Source organism: Mandrillus leucophaeus, unplaced genomic scaffold (genome assembly GCF_000951045.1).
Source record: "Mandrillus leucophaeus isolate KB7577 unplaced genomic scaffold, Mleu.le_1.0 Scaffold50, whole genome shotgun sequence".
Taxonomy (NCBI): Eukaryota; Metazoa; Chordata; class Mammalia; order Primates; family Cercopithecidae; genus Mandrillus; species Mandrillus leucophaeus.
The window spans coordinates 617,972-639,390 of record NW_012105365.1 but is presented as its reverse complement, the minus strand read 5'-3'; the positions used below and the strand labels follow the sequence as shown (position 1 = coordinate 639,390).

Sequence of the window (21,419 nt, the reverse complement as noted above, 5' to 3'; positions counted from 1 at the left end):
GGGGAGGGGGGAGGGATTGCATTGGGAGTTATACCTGATGTAAATGATGAGTTGATGGGTGCTGACGAGTTGATGGGTGCAGCACGCCAACATGGCACAGGTATACATATGTAACAAACATGCATGTTATCCACATGTACCCTAGAACTTAACGTATAATAAAAATAAATAAATAAATAAATAAATAAATTCAATACTTTGAATTGCAATGATGCTTTGTAAAATTATTTGGGTGTACATTGCATTACAAATTAGGATTTAATATTTGCATTAGCTGTTTTGAAACTTAACTAAATGGTATGAATCATGATGAATCATTTTGTGGCTTTTAAAACTGAAGACCTAGTATTGCAATTAAACCATTATCTGATGCATATTACAAAATATTTTGACATTGACTGCATATTATTGGGATTTTAACTAATTATTTTTAACTTCTAGAAAGTTGGATATATGGATAGTTTAAGGTTTGTGCATTAAAAACCTATGGGTTTTTAAATGATACAGTGTTAAATATGGAACATAGTATTTGAAGTATTTATTATTCATATATAACTTTCATTTATCTACCAATATCATATTTTGTAGCTTTAGATTCACATAGTATATAGCTGTTTTAATTAAATAGTATGCATACCTTTTTGGATAGCAGCCCTCTTAATTATAGTGTCAGAGTAAGACAAAAATGGGTTCAAGTATCAGCACTGTCTCTTACTTACTATGTGTTCCTTTGACCAATTCACTTAATTCCTCTTTTTTTTTTTTAAACATTTAAGTTCAGGGGTACATGTGCAGGATGTGCGGGTTTGTTACCTAGGTAAAGGCATGTCATGGGGGTTGGTTGTACAGATTATTTTATCACCCAGGTATTAAGCCTTGTATCCATTGGTTATTTTTCCTGATCCTCTCCCTTCCCCCACCCTCCACCCTCTGATAGGCCGCAGTGTGTGTTGTTCCCCTCTATGTGCCCATGTGTTCTCATCATTTACCTCCCAAGTATAAGTGAGAATATGTGGTATTTAGTTTTTTCTTGCTATGTTACTTTGCTAAGGCAATTCACTTAATTTATCTGTGACTTTATTTCTTTTTCTGTGAAATAGGGATAGTAATATCTACCTGGTAGAGGTGTTGTAAGGGTTAAATTATCGAATGTATATAATACACTTAGCAAAATATCTATCATAGTAAGCACTCAATAAATGGTAGTGATTCAACTCCAGTTGTTTATCTTATAAAATCCCTTCCATTTCTGTTATTCATAAAATAATGGAATGATGTAATTTAACAATGTGAAATGGTTAACAAAGATATCTAAGGCTCAAATCAACCATGTTTAAGATGAGAAACCTGAGTTACAGAGATGACAAAAGAGTAGCATAATTATCTTAGTAACACGTTACTGCTCTGTTGTAAATGGTAGGGCCCATTGCTAATGACTCCCATTAGTAGATTTCTTAGTCTCCTGTAAGCCCTGAGAGACGCTGCACATTCCTTAAAAGAAGTTGACACATGCCCTGAAAAATCTACAAGATATTCACTGTGCTTCATCTCAGATTAAAGTGAATTGCATATATTAAATAATCTATGTATTTCTAACCATTCACGGAGCCTGACACCTCTAGACACTGAGAAAAAGAGCATCTGACCTCACCTATTTAGACTTTGGTGAGAGGGATTGGTTATAATGCTTCTTTCTTACTGCAAGTGTCAGTAGTTCTGAGCAATAAACATAACATTGAATCCAATAGTGTGTGCTTTATATAAACTTACTTTAAAAATTGTGATAAAATACCATTTATTTATTTATTTATTTATTTATTTTACCTACTTAAATTGTGAAGAGTTTCAGAAGGAAATAGAGGAAGTGTTAAGAGATACTCCCAAGAAGTAAATGCAGTGGCACTGAGAATATGCTGTTTCCTGCTGGGGATGTCAAGACAACTGGCTAAAGATAGATCTGCTACTAGTGAAAGTGTCCCTGTTCATCATTTCATTACTATTTAAGACATTTTCTCATTGGATTTTTATTACAGAAAATGAACATATTCAAACTGGAATATAAATCTTCAGTGATCCTACTGATGGATTTGGGATGAGTCTCCTATATAAAGGAATAGAATATCCTGAGATGGCAAAATATTCTTAGGAAGATCTTATGGCTACTATAATAGAAAGATAAAGAGTTTCAGATACGTTAATTTATCTAGTTCAGCACATGAAGCTGTCTTCTCTCATGTTATCTATTTCTAAGATTTTGAACAGCAAAAACAAATTCAAGAATCATGTGCTCATTATATTGTATGCTAATTGAGGCTTTTACAAACTTCAGTTCACTTAATAATAAAAGCACTTTGACTGTATTGGGTGTATAACTATTCATCCATGCATTTATTTAGCATCAACCTTATTTAAGTTAATGAGGTGTGGTGGAAAGTTCACAAGAGCTGTGTGATGGTTGGATGACTATGTTTCTTATGTCTTTAGAGCTTTAGTTTTCTCATTTGTTTAAACAAAGGGAAAAATACAGGATGGTAGATGGAAAGGATTAAGTAATTTGTTGGGGGGTGTTTGTTTTGTTTTGTTTTTTGTTTGTTTGTTTTTGAGGCAGAGTCTCACTCGGTCGCTCAGACTGGAATGCAGTGGTGTAATCTCAGTTCACTGCAGTCTCCGCCTCTTGGGCTCAAGCAGTCTTCCCACCTCAGCCTCCCAAGTAGCTAGGACTACAGGCACACGCCACCATGCCTGGCTAATTTTTTGTATTTTTTTTTTAGCAGAGACATAGTTTTGCCATGTTGTCTAGGCTGGTCTCAAACTCATGGACTCAAGTGATCCATCTACCTCTGCCTCCCAAAGTGTTGGGATTACAGTTGTGAGCCACCATCCCGGGCCTGATTAAGTTATTTGTATAACATTACTTAAAATAACCTTTAAATAAGAATAAACTTTCAGTAAGTATTAGTCACCCTTCTTTTCTTTTTAGTGCCTGAGATTCCATTGGTGTTTACCAGGTTTTATTAGCAAAGCTGATTTGTATGCTTTAGAAAAAGAGTGTGTGTGGCCCGCTCCTTGGTGGCCCTTCTTGTTCTCACAGGGTCTCCTGGTTTTTCACAGGAGATCAAGTATAGCTTGCTGTGTGTTTTATACAACAACCGAGTGAAGTGATTTTCTCAAAAATTTAAATTAGAAGGGGACTTGCCTATTTGTCTAGAAGAAGAATTCTCTAAGGCTTGAGTTTTAAAGACGTTCCAAGAGTAGTCCATGGGGCATTCCATTGAACTTAGTAGGTCAGCTGCTTCCTTAGAGCCTTCTCACCCCTATCTGCCAGTGTATATTTTGTTAAGGATGTTAAAATGTTTTTTGTAAATGTAGGGATCAAGGGAAAACTACCCCTTCACCCTCTAAAAGTTCACAGAAAAATTAACTTGCAAAATGCACATTGATTTGAGAAAAGGCACAAACTTATTTTAATGTGCATAGCACAAGGTCATCATAGAAGAATAATTACCCAGTAACCCAATGTGAATAGATGTTTATATATTCTTATTAGGAGAAAGGGAGATGGGGAGGTATGGATGCTTTTAGGGGTGTGGTAAGTGATTTTTAAGGAAATTCAATGGGATTGAAAACTATACAAGAATACACGTCTGTTGGGCCTGCAGAGCAGACAGTGGTTTGTGACAAAACTCTGTCCAGGTGTGTTGACAGACTTCAGTCTTTCTTCCTAGGATAAGAGTTCAGTTAATGGAAACTCAGGAAAGGGGTCAGAGGTAATTGTTTTCTTCTTTGGCAGGTCCAGATTTTAGGCAGTTAAGGGGACTTCAGAGAACAACTTCATCCTGTGCTTTGGGAGAGACAGAGAATTGAGAGACAGGGGCAGAGATGGAAAGTGGGGCAGAAGGTCAAGGAGACCTTCAGACTTCTTCAGTTCAGCATGTCAAAGTGCCATTCTGAGGGTATCAGTTTCTTTGAGCTCCACCGTAAAAGTTTTCTAATGGTTTTCAGAAAGTTGATGGTCCCCTTGCCACAGTTAATTTTATGAGGTCAAGTTGGTAGGTTTACAGCTTCATATATTGTCTTTCTCGGAATTTATATTACACCTGCTTGCTTGGTCTTCTCAGTGTTTTCCCTCAGAATGTTAAGGGGTTTGTCATAACATTTTAACTTCTGCGTCTACTGAATGCTCAACTCAGTTTCCTTTTGAAATTTTACACGTAATGAATTCTGTTTTCAGAGTGGCAAGTTTCTTGTGATTCGTTCCCTTCTCCCAGGCTATTCTTCTTGTAACAACTGAATCAATTCTATTGCTTTTTTTTTTTTTTTTTTTTATTGTAGTTAGATCCACCGTCTTCTGTGCTTTCAATATGCTCAGTTTGCGTTGCTGTTAAAATACAGATCTCTAAGTCACAATGATCTGTTTGTGTGTCTGTCATACCAAGTTAGCTGTGAGTTCCTCGAGTCCAGGGACCACATCTTATATCTTATTCCTCTTGGTATCCCTCTTGCATAACAGCACCTAGCACATATGGTTGGCACTTAATAAACCCTAAGTGAATTTATGCTGTGGAGATCTATTCTGACATTTGTTTGGGGCTGTATTTGTCATGTTTGGGGCTTCATTTGTCATGTATACACTTGGAATTTGAGTGTATAGTGGCATTTTTTCTCTGGTACTGCTTTTTAAATCTCCTTTAATATGGCATCCTATTTGAATAGCTTCTAGATTAGCATGAGGATTATATATTTTTACTAATTACTAAAGGTATTAAGGAAGAGTTCTTTGAAACTGCTTGATTTACCTACGTTTGCCCCTAGCTTCTAGAGAATTCCATTCCAAGGTGCCTGTTATTTGTTTTTATCTGCTGCCATCCAGATGTCTCTAAATTCAGGTCAGTACTCACATTACTGGTTTCAATACCTATTACCCGAGTTATAAAGATAGTTAAAGCAGACAGCCTATGGGTGCTAGGATAAGTATCATACTGTGATAGACATATGCAGACAGGGCAGAGACTGCCCTGGGAGCACGGAGAAGGAGCACCTCACACAGACCTGTAGGGGTACAAGGGCTTGCAGGGGTGATCAGGGAAACTCTAGGGAGGAGCAGTTCCTGAGGAGAGACCTAAGGAATGCATGGAAAATAGTAGGCAAAGGGAAGAGAAGGCCTTTCCGGCCGAGGAGAGGCGAGGATAATAGCTCACGCCTGTAATCCCAGCACTTTGGGAGGCCGAGGAGGGCAGATCACGAGGTCAGGAGATCAAGACCATCCTGGCTAAAGTGGTGAAACCCCGTCTCTACTAAAAATACAAAAAATTAGCTGGGTGTGGTGCCGGGTGCCTGTAGTCCTGGCTGAGCCAGGAGAATGGCGTGAACCTGGGAGGTGGAGGTTGCAGTGAGCCGAGATGGCACCGCTACACTCCAGCCTGGGTGACAGAGTGAGACTCCATCTCAAAAAAAAAAAAAAAAAATACAAGGTTGGGGAACAGCGTGCTGAGTGTTGAGGTGGGCAAGGTTTCTTGGAGCTGGGGAATATAGGTAACAATGCCTGAGCCCGCACCCCCCAAAAAATAATGCCTGAGCCCCTCAGTTGGAATCAGTGTTCAGCTCAGTGGCCTTGGAGGCCATGTTATTAGATGCCCAGATTTTATTCTGTTCATTGGAGGAAGCAGTTCTCTAGCAATCCTTTGCCTGCTGATGTTGATTTCTGGCCAAGATGATGAGTGAGATGGTGAGATGGTTAAGAGCATAGAATTTGGAATCAGACTCTGGGTTTGAGTCCTAGCTCTGCCACTTAATTGCTGTGTGATCTTGAGAAACTACTCTCAGTTTCCTCATTACTAATATGGAGGTTAATAGTAGTACCTACTTCATTAAAATTAAATGAAGTAATAGTCTATAAACTGTATAGAATAGCAGTTGGCACGTAGTGTTATGTATTCATTAAATTAAAATACATTGCCATGGTTAAACAGTTGCATTCTGATAAGACTCTGCTAGGTCCCAAAGATCAGGTAGCATTTTGCAGAATGGCTGTTTCCATTCAAAATCAACTTATTTTTAAAATTAAGTTTGTTATGTGGTTTGCCTTCGTGTTTTTGTTTCGGGTTTTTAAAAGACTTTGATAACACAAAGTGGCTTTATTTTTCCCTCTTTCCTTCTAAACTAAAGGAGTATGAATTTTCTTAGAAGTTGTAAGCTTTAAGCTTCAGGACGCAGGGAATATCGGAAGTGAAGAATGAGGCTGGCAGCTGCTAGTGATGGTGTGAACTCAAGTCTTTCTGTTTGTTGTACAGGAAGGGTTGAGAGGACAAATCCAGAGAGATATTTGCATCCTGGGATTCTTGAGCTAGTCTTTTAATCTTGACCAACACAGAACAGACTTCTATTTTCTGCTGCTTAGACTCTGGAAATAATCATCTCAATTTACTGCCCCATACATATTGTCACATACAAAGATTTTGAGATAAGTTAGCTTTACTGTTATTTCAAGGTATCCCCTGTAATGAAATTCGCTTGGCTTTCAAAGCCCCTGCTTAGTCAGAACATTGCAGAAATGCCATCTTCCAGGGCCCTCAGGAAGTTGCCAATCTTTTCTATTCAAATATTTCAGAATCTTTCTATCATTCATCTTTTACAATTCATTTAAAATTGCCCTGAAACTGCCTTTGGTTACTAACTGGTTATATAGACTAGAATATTGGTGGTACTTAAACGTAAGAACATTTGTTTTTGTTTTAGGAGATGGATTAAAAAATGTCTATTAGGATTATTTTGGCAAGTAAATTGTTTAAAAATATTCTCTTTTTTCAGAAGAAGAATATTGGGAAGCCTAGTGAATCACACTTTTTTGCTATCGAAATAGAAACATTTGGTATGACCCAATATGAAACTTCACAGACAAGGCTATTAATCACTTCTGAAATTATTTCTTGCAAAAGTATCACTCTCGAGTTCTTGACTTTCCTGTTTTCTGTGTTTCCTTTCCCTTTAGGATGGGTTTGCTCTGAAATTAGTGAAAGTGGTACATGCCTGTCTTTAAGCAGCAGCCTAATCTCTATGACCATATGTGCAAGAGCAGTATAATTATAATGCAGTATTAATTAGACAATATGACTGTTTTTGTTTTAATTATTTCAAATCATCTTATCTTTCCCTTCCTTAAAGCATGTTAATGGGTGAATTTATGGGTACCATGTTCATGTTATTTCTATGGGATTAAATATGTGCATGTTGATATAAACTTGGTAAACAGTTCTTTTTTAAATTTCTATAATAGTTTGAATAAATTTCCTTTCCTTTCAAACATCATTTTAGTCCTGAAGACTAAATCAGTTTTAAAAAAATCGATTATTTACATTTTGCTTAAAGAACAGTAGTTGCAGTATAGATCTCTCTGGCTGAGGAAGTATCACTCTGGGGTTGGTATAATAGGTTATTAGAAATTCCTAGATTTACTTCTAAATGAATTAGGAATTTACATTCTAAAATCTCACATTCTGTTGAAATAATTTGGTAGAAAATTTGGTGATGGTTATCCATTTTCACTAAATATTAGTACAAGTACTTAGGAGACTGTATGTAGAAACTGGCGTTTATCTGTGTTTTGATTTTAACCTTTGTCTCCTTATTTTTTCAGTTGTTTTTATTTCAGTTGCTGCGAGGGCTGTCTTACATCCACCAGCGTTATATTTTGCACAGAGACCTGAAACCACAGAACCTTCTGATCAGTGACACGGGGGAGTTAAAGCTGGCAGATTTCGGTAGGAAAGCAGTTAATTACCAGTCTATTTTGTCACACTGTGAGAATGCCAGGCAGATGGTGGCACTGCATTTGTTTAGGTGCACTTCTTCTGTCATCATAGATCATGGTAATTTTTTTTCTCTGGAATGAAGAATTTTTTTTCTCTTTTTATGATAGCATAAAATATAATGCTTTGTGGAGTTTTATAAAATTCAGACTGCTTGTTAGAGTCTTTAATAATAAATGTAAATCAGATCTTGTTAATACATATTTCCAAAGGAAAAGTCAGTAAAATTTTTAACATAAAATATATGCTCCTTGAGTGAAAATTTATTTTTTGAAACTTTTATTATAAAAATGTCAAATATACTCAAAAGTAGAAAAAAATAATATAATGAACTTCAGTTACTCACCACCCAGTTTCAACAATTACTAATATTTTACCAAACTTGGAGAAACCTAAATTTAAACATCTGGACCTTTTCAGAGGATTGCAGGATATATACAATAATGTACGTTGCCCTGAGGCTTTAGTAACTAGAAATCTAGATGTAGTGTTAACCTTCCTAGAATTGACTGTTGTTTCAAGTATTTTCAATATTAATGCAAAAATAGACACTTATTACTATTTAAAAGTTGAGGTTCTGGAGTGAGCATTATAAGTCATTCCTTCCTTAGAAGTGTTGAGATTGTCTTCCTCCAGCGTAGAAGCTTTCCTCCAAACACCGTGTTTGAGCATCCAAAGGGAAGCAAAACCATTGCATGCTCCTTGCTAGCTGCCCTTCCCTTGATCAAGTCTGACGTTTCTGCGTTGCCCAGGCTCTCTGTCACACTAGAGATTGTGTTGAGTTGATTCTGAGCACCGCGGGATACCTGATGGAAGCATAACATGTTGACATTGCATTGCCTCAATTATTTTTGAATACATATTCTGATTAGAAATTTGTTCCATTAAGAATGGAATGAAAATATTACCCTTGGGACATAAAGATGCCTGAGGTTGAGATGGGCTTTTGCTGGAATATGATTATCTTTTCCCTCTCCACCCCCCCATTAAATAAAAGAAAAGGCAGGAAATATTTGTTTCTTATTTCAAGGTTAGCAGACTGTTGAATACCTTTGGAATGAATCTACTTTGTTGGGTTTTATGAATTCTTTTATTCGAAAAATGAAATAAAACAAAAGTTAGCATGACTAGTTGAGTAGTGATATATTATAACACTTTGTCATTTTCTACTTTGATAAAAATGAAGAAATTCTGTGCACATTAGTGTATATCATTTATTAGTGTGTATCATTTATTGCCAGATTTTAGCATTAGAATTACACTAGGCGGCTGGGTATAAAATCTTTTTATAATAGGGTAGACAATAATGGGAGAGTAGTGGATGGAGTAGAGAAGGTTTGCAGTTTCTCAAATTCCATATTATTGGCTTACTGTGAATATATTTTGTAGTTGGTCGGTGTCAGGAAATGAAAAAGTATTTATAATGATTTTCTTATGGTATGTTAATATACTGTAAGGTATATGTTGAAATACATTATTGTATTGAGCACTTAATTGTATGAACACGCATTTGTTGTATATTTATAAGATACATTTTTATACATTTTGTCTGTATAACCAAGGATTGTATGTTTGCGCTTACTAGGGACTCTTTTTAAATTTTATGCTGATGTTTTCATTGTAGTAGGTAAATTTATCTTAAAAGATTCTTATGGATCTTTATTTTAAAACTGACATTTTAAAATATCAGATTCAAAAACAAATTGAAATATATTTTTTAAAAATGTAGATGATTTTTTTAAGAAAATTAGAAAAACGACAAAGTATAAACAACTCAGAGATGACAAATGTTAACATTTTTATTGTTTATTTTCCCAGTAGCTTTCTCCTGTTCCTTTCTCTCTTTTCTTGCTTCACTTGCATAACACATAGCCTCAAAAATAGAAATATACTATTTTGTAAGCATTTTTCAAATAGTATGTCATGAATATTTTCTTATGTTATTAAGATTGACAAAATCATTTGTAACAGTTTAGATTTTTTCCATTAATGGCCAAACATAGTCTCTATTCAGTCCCTTATTAATGAGCATTTTAGCTCTTTCTAATTTTTTACTATTATCCTCAGTCCTGTATTGAACATCCTTGTAGAGATAACTATTGATTCAGCAATTGCAATGTTGAGTGTTTTAAAGCATTTGATTCTTATGACCAGACGGCTGTGCAGAAGGATCGTGCCCATGCACCTCTCCTCAGAGGCATGGACTGAATCGTCCAGCTTGGAACGTGCACTTGGCTTGCATCCTGTGCACAGAGTGTAGTAAGCAAGATTCATGCACCAACTGACAAGTTCCCCCAATTAATTGTGCGATTTTTTTGTCTTTTAATTTAAGACGTGCAATTAACTGTGATTTACTGTGTTTGGGCATGTTTGTGTGTCTGAGATGAAGGAAACACACTGGAAACTGTAGAGAAGTTAGGCAGTCAGAATAGGATGGTTCCAGGCAGCAAACCAATGAAAAACACAGGGTCTTAATTCAGTGTTTGATATATGAGGAGCTTTAAAAATGGTTTCTTTGTCTTACCTTTTTTCCTTATGTGAACAAAACCATAAAATTTTGACTAAAAGAGACAAATACAATGCATGATTGTAGTTCTCATATTGTACATGATACTACTTTTATTAGAAAAATATATGAGGTGAAAAGATAAAAATTTATTGAGTTTATTCTATGTGCTAGACACTTAGAAATTCTTGCTTCATTGTCTCTTCAAGCTAGGAATGTATACTAACCTATATTTGTGAGAGAGAGGAGATTCAGAGAGGGTTAGAATCTTGCCCAGGCTTGGACATATAGGTTGCTGGTTGCAAACCTGGAATTCAGATGCTTGATTCATATCCTTCAATCTCAGGTGGCCAGGGCCTTTGTATTTATACATATAGAAATTTTCTCTTACAGGGCTGCCTAAGCTAGGAAATTATTGATCATTTTTGTATGCTGTTTTCTATATATAACAAAGATGACACCCATGCTATGTAAATAGATTACACTAGTACAAAAATATGCATCACATAAAGAACACTTTGTCATTTGACTAATTCAGTAGTAATGAGTGAGTTCAACCTTAATAGACTTTACCTGCTGGATGAGGTAAACCAGATGATAGTGAATTTGGAGACCCTTCAGCTTTAAACAGTATACAGCTCTGAATTCCAGGTGGTCAAAATGCTGTAACTATTCTTTTTTCTTGTAAGCAAAGTCATATTTAAACCCTTACCCTGAGCCTTATTTTCTATATGCATTTTGAATAAGCAAATTGCACATGATTTAGAAACACTATGGCTTTCCTAATGCAGAGGTTTGCTCTGCCTGGGTATAATAAAATGATAAATTATATGGAGGCATTCAGACTCGTTTCCTAAAAGATGGTTCATCTTTACATAATTTACCAGAAAAATATTTCAAATCCCTTGTATAGCCTGTGTCTTTACCACCTTGTTGTTCCTTGTATACCGTGGTGCAGCCAAACCCCAAACTTGTTTCCACTAGAGGCTTTCAGTGTGCCTTTCCTTTTGCTTAGGATGCTCGTGCTTCTGCTTCTCATGCGGCTGCCTTTTTCTCACCATAGAGGTTATAGTTCATGTGACTTCTTCAAAGGGGCCCCCTTTCCGAAAATAAAATCTTTCCCATTCTTATTGTCTAGTCTAATTTCTTCAATAACACTTCTCAAGCTCTGAAATTATTTTGTGCATTTGTGTATCTATTTAGTTTTTGCTTACACTGCTTAACTGGAAGTTCCATGAAGGCAGGAACTTGACCTGTTTTGCTCACTGTTGTTTGCACTGTCTCTAGAATCATGCTCAGCACATGGATGTTCAGTAAATAGTGATTGAATGAATAAAAAATATACATGACTAAGTTGAGTATTAGTCTAAAGACCAAGACCCACCTGAATTTACTAAGTTCTGTCTGATAAGTTTTGGCAAACTAGTAGTTTATAAAATAATTTTCTTTTCCTCAGTGCTGTCCACGCCATGCATGATGAAGAGTGTAGATGGAATTAGATGGCCTTAGATAGTGTTAAAGCCTCAGGATTGCTCTGAGGCTCTTACACATAGACCCTACACACTCACTTGGCATTTACTATGTAATCTTAGTCTGCCAAAATAAACACCACTAAGTGAATGTAAACATATATAAGATGCATGGGATTTGAAGTTTCTACTCTGTAACCTCTAACTGATTGTCTAAATGTACTGTTCTTGAGAGCAAAGTATGTTAACATTGAGTTCAGAGAACTTAACCCTGTCCCTAACTATCTTGTGACTTTCAAGCCATCATTTATCCCCCTCTGAGCCTTATACTCCTTGACTGAAAAACAAGAGCTTGGACATATACTTTCTAAGGTCCTTTTATGGCTGGCTTTTTATGTTGTACATTTCTGAAATTATCAACTTGTTTTCTAATGACCACATATTTGCTGGTGGGTAAAAAAAAACAATCGGTCCATTAAACCTGGGATCAATGCTTTAACATCCCTCCCTAGAATCTATTTTTTGATTCCATCTTTTGGAAATTTAAATGAGAACCTTGCTTCTATAATAAGCATTGAGAGCACATTAAAAGAAAATTATTGAAGCAAGACAAGTAAATGCATAAATAAATTCACCAAGAAATTAAGGTCATTTGCAGTATAATAGTATGAAAACTTAAAAGATGTTTTTCCATATAAATGAGATTGAAGCAAAATGGATGAGTCCATAGAATTTCTGCAAGATGATATTGGTGTTACTCATATTTCTCAGTCATTCTTTCACTATTTTCAAGGGTTATGGTCTAACTATACCAAAAGACAATGAGATTAAAGTTGCCCTGAGAATAAGAGACAGCAAGAATTCTATAATATAAGCATTTAAGGACTTAGCTTATTTTATTGACTGTCCTGGTGGAGAAACAAAGTTAAAAAACTCTGTGGTTATAATAGAATAAAATCACATTAGTTTCTTTCCCATCAGAGGTCTAAAATTTTACCTTCCTAATGTTGATAGTTTCCTCTTCCAGGCTGGTCCTTCTCTAAATTTGAGAGAGGAAATCATTGTAAATCATGTTTTGGATTAATTTGAGAAACACACCAGAAACGTGACTCTGTAGAGGACATGGTAAGTTCATGGCTTGTCATGTGCTTCTCTGAATTCACATAGGTATAGTAGTAAACAGAAATAAATCACCTTCTTTTGGATGCAGAGTAGTCTGTCAGTTTGATAAATACAGTCTCTGGATAAAAGCCTGTTAGTCCCAAAGGTACAGACCTTTACCTATGTTTTAAATCATTTACGCACGAAATTCACCACTGAAGTTATAGTCATAAATTTAAGGTTAGATATAACTTAGCTCATTTGTTATGGCCTGCAGGATTCAATTTTACTGTATCTTTCTTTTAGAATATATTTTAACAGCAAAAAACCCTTTATTACCCAATGAAGCATCAATCTACTTCTAAAAGATCCTTTCAACATCTTAACACCTAAACAGTTTTAAGGCAAAGTTTAGGCAGTTGCTTTCATGTAGATCTGAAAGCAAAGAATGTGTTTAGAATAATTGATACAATATGAGCCAAAGAAACAGCTTTTTTTCTACGTAATTTCTCTAGGGAATGTCATTAAAACTCTAAATGCAAGTATACGTATTTTAAAATCTATTGAACAGACTGTTAAGATTACATGTTAGATATAATTTTTATTTGACATGTGAACTAGATAAAGTTATCTCCCCTTGACAAATTACTTTAAAGATGTAGTAACTCTTTTGAAAAGGAATGTTGATACTTGAAATTGTCTTTTCCCTGATCTTGAAACATCAGTTACGTTAATCATTTACATCTTGTTTAATATCCTGCTCATCTCTTCACAAGTTTTTATTTTCTATTCAAGAGGAATGATAATGACATCTAATTATATTGGATCTTTTTGTTTTGTGTTATCACAACATAACGTTGTCCCAAGCATATTAAAATGACGAATATTTGAGACCATTTTTCCTTTTAGATAAACTTTACTTTTTAGAAGAGTCTTAGGTTCACAGCAACATTAAGCAGAAAATACGGAGAGTTCCTATATACCCACTTCCCATATGCACAGCCTTCCCCACTATCAACATCTGGCGGCAGCGTGGTACATGTGTTACAGTCGATAAACCTGTGTTAACCCAGCAGTATCATCCAAACTCCAGACTTTACATTAGGGTGACATTTGTCAATTACTATGGTATCATTGGGAATAATTTCACTGCCCTGAACATCTTTTTTTTTTTTTTTTTTTTTTTTTGAGACAGAGTCTCGGTCTGTCGCCAAGGCTGGAGTTCAGTGGCTCAATCTCGGCTCACTGCAAGCTCTGCCTCCCAGGTTCAAGTGATTCTCCTGCCTCAGCCTCCCGAGTAGCTGGGACTACAGGCACCCGCCACCACACCTGGCTATTTTTTGTATTTTTAGTAGAGACGGGTTTCACCACGTTAGCCAGAATGGTCTCGATCTCCTGACCTCGTGATCCGCCCGTCTCGGCCTCCCAAAGTGCTGGGATTACAGGCGTGAGCCACCGCTCCTGGCCCAACATCTTTTTAAAAACTCATATAGATTAGTTTTTTTAAACTGTAAATGGGAACAAGAAGGATGTATATGAACTGCAACTGATATGCATATACTATTCTATCTATGAGAAATCTCTCTGTTCAGTCACCATAAGCCAGATTGAAGCAGTGTAGATAGGGTTTGATTGCTAAGAATGGCAGCTTCAAACCCATGGAAATGAGGAAATTTGAAAGAGAGTTCAGTTTCAGACAAATCATGCATGTGAGGAAACGAGACATCTTTAAATGTGAAACAAATTGCTACGCATAGGACTGATCATCTTATTCTCCACTGTTGATGGAAACTTAGGCAGAGGGATTTCAGTATGCAAAAACATTATGTATTTTTTTTTTCCAGTACAATTTGAGTGCAGAATTGTTGGCAGTAAATCAAATAAGTCTTACTGGATGTAAGTTAAAATATAGCCACGTATCCTTAGAAAATATTTGCATATGTAGAAAGACTGGAACCTTAAGTAGCAGGCATGATGACTACAGGGTAAGAATTAATAGATGTTGTTAACAGTAGCAGCACTGAAATGAATCACAGTTTTAAGTAATGCATGTGCTATTGAAGGCAACAGTGATTACACTTGAACATTGTTAACATATAGATAAGTGTCTTAGTCTGTTTCTTATTACTTGTAACAGAATAACTAAATCTGGGTGATTTATAAATACAAAAAATTATTTCTTATAGAGGCTAAGTCCAAGGTTGAGGGGCTCCTTTTGTGAGGGCCTTCTTGTTAGTGGAGACTCTCTGCAGAGTCCTGAGGCAGTGCAGGGCATCACATGGCAAGGGGGTTGAACATGCTCGTGTAAAGCCACTAATGCCACTTCTGTGACAACCCATTAATACCCATGAATGGATGAATCCATTCATGAGGAGAGAACCCTCAAGACCCAAGCATCTCTTAAAGGCCCACCTTTCAGTACTGCCATATTTGGAATTAAGTTTCAACTTGAGTTTTGGCGGGGACAGTCAGTACGTATAAAAGTTAGCTTAGAGTTTGGCAATTCCCTAATATTCCTGCTTTACAGATCCTGACCCATCTCTTTTTCTTCTACCTTCTAAAAAGCTCGTGTTAAAATTCAGCCCAAACCAGACTCCACTACCACATGTCAATATGCCTGATTTATACTAAAATCTTGGATGACAGTAAATGAATTATTGCAGTCTAAAGCACATGTTTTCTAAAATCTTTACTGGAAGCAAGAAAAACTGACCAGCTACTATGGGAAATGTAAGATATGCTGTAAATTCTGGTTAGACATTGTTTTTTTAATTTGTGACTTTAAATCTTTGTTTCTCACTTTAATACCACCAGTTCAATATTAGTGTTCTTTCTTCCTTAACTTAGTTTCTTTTTAAAAAACCCTGCCATATGTTGGTTTATGTAGCTTTGAAATAGTACATATTTATGCATATTAATATTTTAAAATGTCCTTTTCATCTTGAATAATTTCTTCTGTGGTAATAGATAAACTTAGGATATTAGGACTTTTTTCATTTTAATGAAAGAAGAAAGCACTGGAAAATTAAAATAAAAGCCAATTAAGAACTAATGATCTGTGCTGTGTATTAACTTTAAATACATGTCTGAAAAACATTTTTTTTTTTTATTTTTACCACATACTAGAAAGGAATCTTGGTGCAAATAATCAAGTTTATAGACCTAAAATAATACAACTTTTTGCAAAAGTTAAAACTTTAAAAATGGAACATCTCTCTATGAAATATCTGTCAAGTTATTTGGCACTCTAGTTTTTAATCAGAAAGGATACTGATATAAAAATGCAGATTGAAGTGTTCATTCCTGTTACGGAGTAGAGTTGTCAGCTGTGGAAATCCGCCCTATGAAACAATAACCAGCTCACATTGGATATAGAAACTGTGTTTTGATCTCATATTGGATGTAGAAACTGTGCTTTGATCCAGCCGTAGAGTTGGGAGCAGTAGATGAACTGGGTCAATGAGTTGGCTAAATTAAGTGCCCACATCATGTGAATGGAACAACTGAGGCATAAGCAGAGGATGGAAAAACATTGCAAGATTTCAAGATAAAATGTTTAGTATGGTTTCTGAAAAGTTACCATAAGGTCTCAACATGCTTATAATCAATTGAGAGCATATTGTTATAAAAATCACTGATACCAGAATTACAAGAACAGTATAAAATAAACTGGATATAGTGGTGCGTGCCTGTGGTTCCAGCTACTTGGGAGGCTGAAGCAGTAGGATTGCTTGAGGCTGGGAGTCCAAGTCTAGCCTGAGCAATATAGCAAGACCTTGTCTGTAAAAAAATAATGAAAATAAATAATGACATGCGAGCATTTTGCTCAAAGAATTGAAAGCAGGAGATGGTGTTATTTTTGAAATCATCCAGTTGTTGATAGAATCATATCATTGGGAACATTTTGTTACAGTTTGTTTTTCAGAATAAAGGCAGAAAATCTATGTGGGGAAATTAAATCACTCATAATTATATAAAAGAAAAGGAAATCCTTTTATATTGACATTTTCAGACTTTTTAAACTGAGATTTTCTCTAGATTTTGAAGGAACCTCAGAGATTATATAATCCAGACCCCTCATCTGAAAAATATGTATACTTTGGGCCAGAGATGGAAAGTAAGTTAACATTGTGCCCGTTACTTAGTAAGTGTTAAATTATTATTCCTAATATTATTGTTACCAGTGTCTTTAGAGCCCCAGTGTAATACCCTGTAGAATATTAATAACTTAGTTGGCACACGCATGGCTAGTTCCCCAAACATGTGAGAAGGTAGGAGTGCTAACTGGATGTTCAGTTCAAAGTAAGCCATGCTGGTCTGATGACCTGTGTCACCTGAGCACTGGGATCCTGTCAGGAAGATGGGACCCAGAATACTAGATGTCACTCTGTTCCAAACCTCACAAGTCTTGAGGAAACTTTAAGAAATGATATAAAGAATGTTTCTCGCAGTAGACTAGTAGGAAACCTTGTTGGAATATACATTTGAATAGAGCTTTGGTAATTTAAGGAATTACCCTCTTTAATTATATTCCTGGGCAAATTAAAGCATTGAGAAGCCTTGTGGACAGATGAAGACTGAATTGGCTTTAACAGTGTTCCTGTTAGGGCTCAGCCGTGCCGGGCAATAGCTCAAAAAAATGTCATGATGTTTCCAATGGGAGTAAATTTTCTTTTCAGATTTCACCTTTTCCATGGTACTGTGCTGTTTCTTACTCATAACACTTTCAAATTAACTTTTTGGGTTATTTCCCCACACCAATAACCAATTCACCAACACCTCAGACAGACACCAACTGGGTGTCTAAAGATTCTATTTATTTCTGACACTAACTACCCAGTAGCACAGACCCCATAGGTTAAGGGCTCAGTCCTGCAAGATTGCCTCCACTTTGAATGCCAGTTGCAAGTCCTGGACTGTCTGTATTTCTGACTGACCTGCTACAAATTGGGTGTCCCCACGCCCCCTTCCTTGGGTCCCATAGTTTGCTAGAATGGCTCACAGCACTCAGTAACACATTTGCTTATATTTACTGGTTGATTATAAAGGATATGACTGGGGAACAGCCAGATGGAAGAGATGCATAGGGCAAGGTAGGAAGGAAGAGCTTCCAGACTTTCTCCAGGGGCACCACCTTCCCAGCACTTCAGTGTGTCCACAGCCTGGAAGCTTCTCTGAACCCCATCATTTAGGGGTTTTGTAGAGGTTCCATTACCTAGATGATTGGCCAGTGGTAACTAACGCATCTTTAGCCCCTTGCCCCTCCCTGGAGGCCCACTGGTGGAGCTGCAAATTACTACCCTGTAATCATGCTTTGGTTCTTCTGGCAACCAGTCCCCATCTAGGGGCCCCTAGCCATCAGTCATTTTTCTTAGCATTCAGAAAATATACTCTTATCACTAAGATTCTAAGGGTCTTAGGAGCTCTGTGTCAGGAACTGAGGACTTAAGACCAAATACTATAAAAAAAGATGCTCTTATCACCCCTGTTATTCAGAAAATTACAAGGAGTTTAGGAACTCTGTGCCAGGATGAAGACCTGGGTTGAAGACCAAATATATATTTCTTACTAAATCACAGTGTCACACAAAATTTGGAAATAGACAGCACACAGCTGTATCGCAAGTGGAAGTGTAACAGAAGTACTAAAGTACATATATAAATATAAACATAAATAAAAAGTAAAATATCCCCAAATGGGTAGGGTGCCAATTCTGAGCCACACGCCTGAGTTTGAATCCTGCCTCTGCTGCTTGCAAGTTGTGTGCCTTTGGGTGAGTTACTGAAATTCTCTGTAACTTAATTTACTCATTTTAAAATGGAGATGATAATAGTAATACTGTATACCTCATAAAATTATTAAAATAATTTTAAATTTAATACAAATAATTTCAGAAAAATGCCTGGCTGATATACAGTTACATACATTTCATGTTAATTATGATCAAAGTACTATTTATTTTTAATATGATTTTTTTCTGAAATATATAACATACCTTCTTGCCTTCTTACGTGGTAAGGAATAGAATTCAATAGATTTTTCATTCAACAAATTTTTAATGAGTGCATACTATTAAAATAGTATGTACTAGTGACCGAGTGTACAATGGTACATCAAGGAGACATGGTTCCTGCATTCCTACTCTATTATTTCCTTACAGTCTTGGGGTCACCATTCTGAGTATCTATTATTGTATTATACAAGGATGACCCTGTGGAATCCTTTTTTAAATGGACTAATTTTTAAATCATTGTCTTGCATCTTTCATGGTGATGGTTATTTGACTATTTTAAAGTATAATTACTGGGCAAGGGACGATTTTAAAAATAGTTCTTTACATATCAATGTTAACAACTTTCTGTGGTTTGTAGTTCAGATTTTAAAGTATCTCTTTATCACAGTGCTATTCAGTTTAGCTTTCCTGGCCAAAGAAGTGACAATAATTTAATAAAAGGGAATCATTCTTGCAACGAACAGTTCTTATGATAGATTTGTATTATTCACGCCATACTTTGAGAATACAATTATACTTCGTGTTAATTCCTTTAAGAGGCAAAACAGTTTGTTTGCTAAGCAGGAATCCATTGGTGTACTTTTGTTTCTCATAAACAGCTGAGTGTTTTTGCCAAATATTTTCATTCAGAGAGACCTATGAGATAAGAAATTTTGTGGATCACGAGAAAATTCAGTCCTGAAGAAATGCATAATTACACCTTAGTGTATACTTTAAAGAAGAGTAAGCTCTCATCTGGAATGAACACTACCACGGCTGTCCAGTTTCAATGTTTGTTGTCTCTTAAGGGTAGTTCTTGCTGCAAGTATTACTTTTTAGATTAGCAGGTAACACAGCAATCTACATGTAAAATGGCATATTAATTTCTTGAAGTTTTTAGAGATTTGATGCTCTGTAACAACAGTAAAATTAGTTTGTAAGAAAACAATATACAGATCATTATATTAATAGCTTGTGTTCTAGGATATTTTCGTAGTTTTTTTTTTTTTTTCTTACTTAGATTGTTACCAAAGTTCATTTGGCCAGTCTTTAAATCTGAAGAGTAAACATATATAAGTGGAAATATGCATAAATGAGGAGTATTCTTGTAGTCGTCAATGAAAAAATGCATAGATTGCCAAAATGAATGATTTGAAATAATGGTAGATTGTGGATTCCTTAGCAGATTGATAAATCAAGCGCATTGTCACATGTATCCTTCATTACAATAAAAATATCAGTTCCCTACATTTTGCCAGCCTTGGCTATAGACAGCAAATGGATTCACTTCTTAAATTTTGAAAGTTGCCTGTGGATTTGACCTTCTATGTGAATGACATGTCTGTGGTCTGCTTTGGATATGGGTGATATGGGCATCTGTACTGTGCAGTGTTACAACACAGGATAAGCTTTGCTTGCTTTTTTTTTTTTTTTTTTTTTTGGTCAAGCTCAAGATGTAGACTTCAGTGTCTGAGGACATTCTTGTTTTTGAACACTGCATTCAACATTTGTAAGCATTCTGGTTTTTGAATCATAGAAATGTTTGATCTACAGCACTTGACATTAGATTGCTTTTAGGAAGCGAAATTGACTCAAACTTCAGTCATTTCTAATAATAGTAATAGCCTATTACAGTTTATGAAGTGCTTTCATGGCTCTTACTTTGTTTCATCCTTATAATCCTGTGGAGTAGAGAGTGCAGGTCTCATTATCCCCTCTTTAATGTGAGAGCATTGATTTGTGCTTGTAATATTAGCTTTACCTGGGCATTAGAATCACCAATATTTTAACATGGGCATTTCTGTTGAGTCTTCAGACTTGAAGATAATTCATTTGAAATAATCTTATAAGATCATATCATATGACTTCTTGTACATCTTTTAAATAACAGCATGAAGAGTTTTCAAGTAGTTCTGATTTTTATTATGATCAGTGATTTTTTAAATAGGAATATCATAGATAAGTAAGTTTTGCTATCTACCACTTTATCAAAGAATAGCTATAAATGAGCTCCTTGATCTCCCTCAATAATAAAATTTAGACTAGTAATTGGAATTAGCGCTATTAAAATTCAGACATAGTATCACTTTACTTTGAAATGTACGTAAGTTGAGAAATTGTAATGCAAATTTGAAATTGCCTTTAAATCGCCGAGTGCCAGATTAAACATAGCACTTTTACCCACCAGTTCTAGAGGGCTGTCCGTAAATTGAAAGCACAAATGTTGAAGGTAGTAAAACATTCTAGAATGTGCCAGTTTGCCTTTTCATTGCCAAAGAAGTAAAGTTTCTGGAAAGCAGGAAGATATTAAAAAACAAAAACAGAACTCAACACCTTTTCAAGTGATGGATGTGATGTCAAACAGGGTGCTCATTGGACTTTACTCCATTTCCCTTCCTCTCCAAGCTGCCCTGTCCCTCTGCCTCCAGCCTGCTGACAATTCCTGTCATTGCTGGTGAGAGGTGATATATATGGCTGATGTGATGGGAGAAGGAAGGGGTAAGAGAGGAAAACTACTCTTTTGTCTTCTTCATAGCTGAAAATTA

General features: G+C 35.8%; 1 protein-coding gene across 4 annotated transcripts in view; it reads left to right on the top strand.

The window, feature by feature from the left end:
- Positions 1–21,419, top strand: part of CDK14 (cyclin-dependent kinase 14) — a 603,701-nt gene that overhangs the window by 303,858 nt on the left and 278,424 nt on the right. For all 4 annotated transcript variants that reach the window (XM_011996009.1, XM_011996010.1, XM_011996011.1 and 1 more), the window contains one exon: positions 7,634–7,757. In XM_011996009.1, coding sequence (XP_011851399.1) covers positions 7,634–7,757 — 124 coding nt within the window. The remainder of the gene's footprint in view (positions 1–7,633; positions 7,758–21,419) is intronic.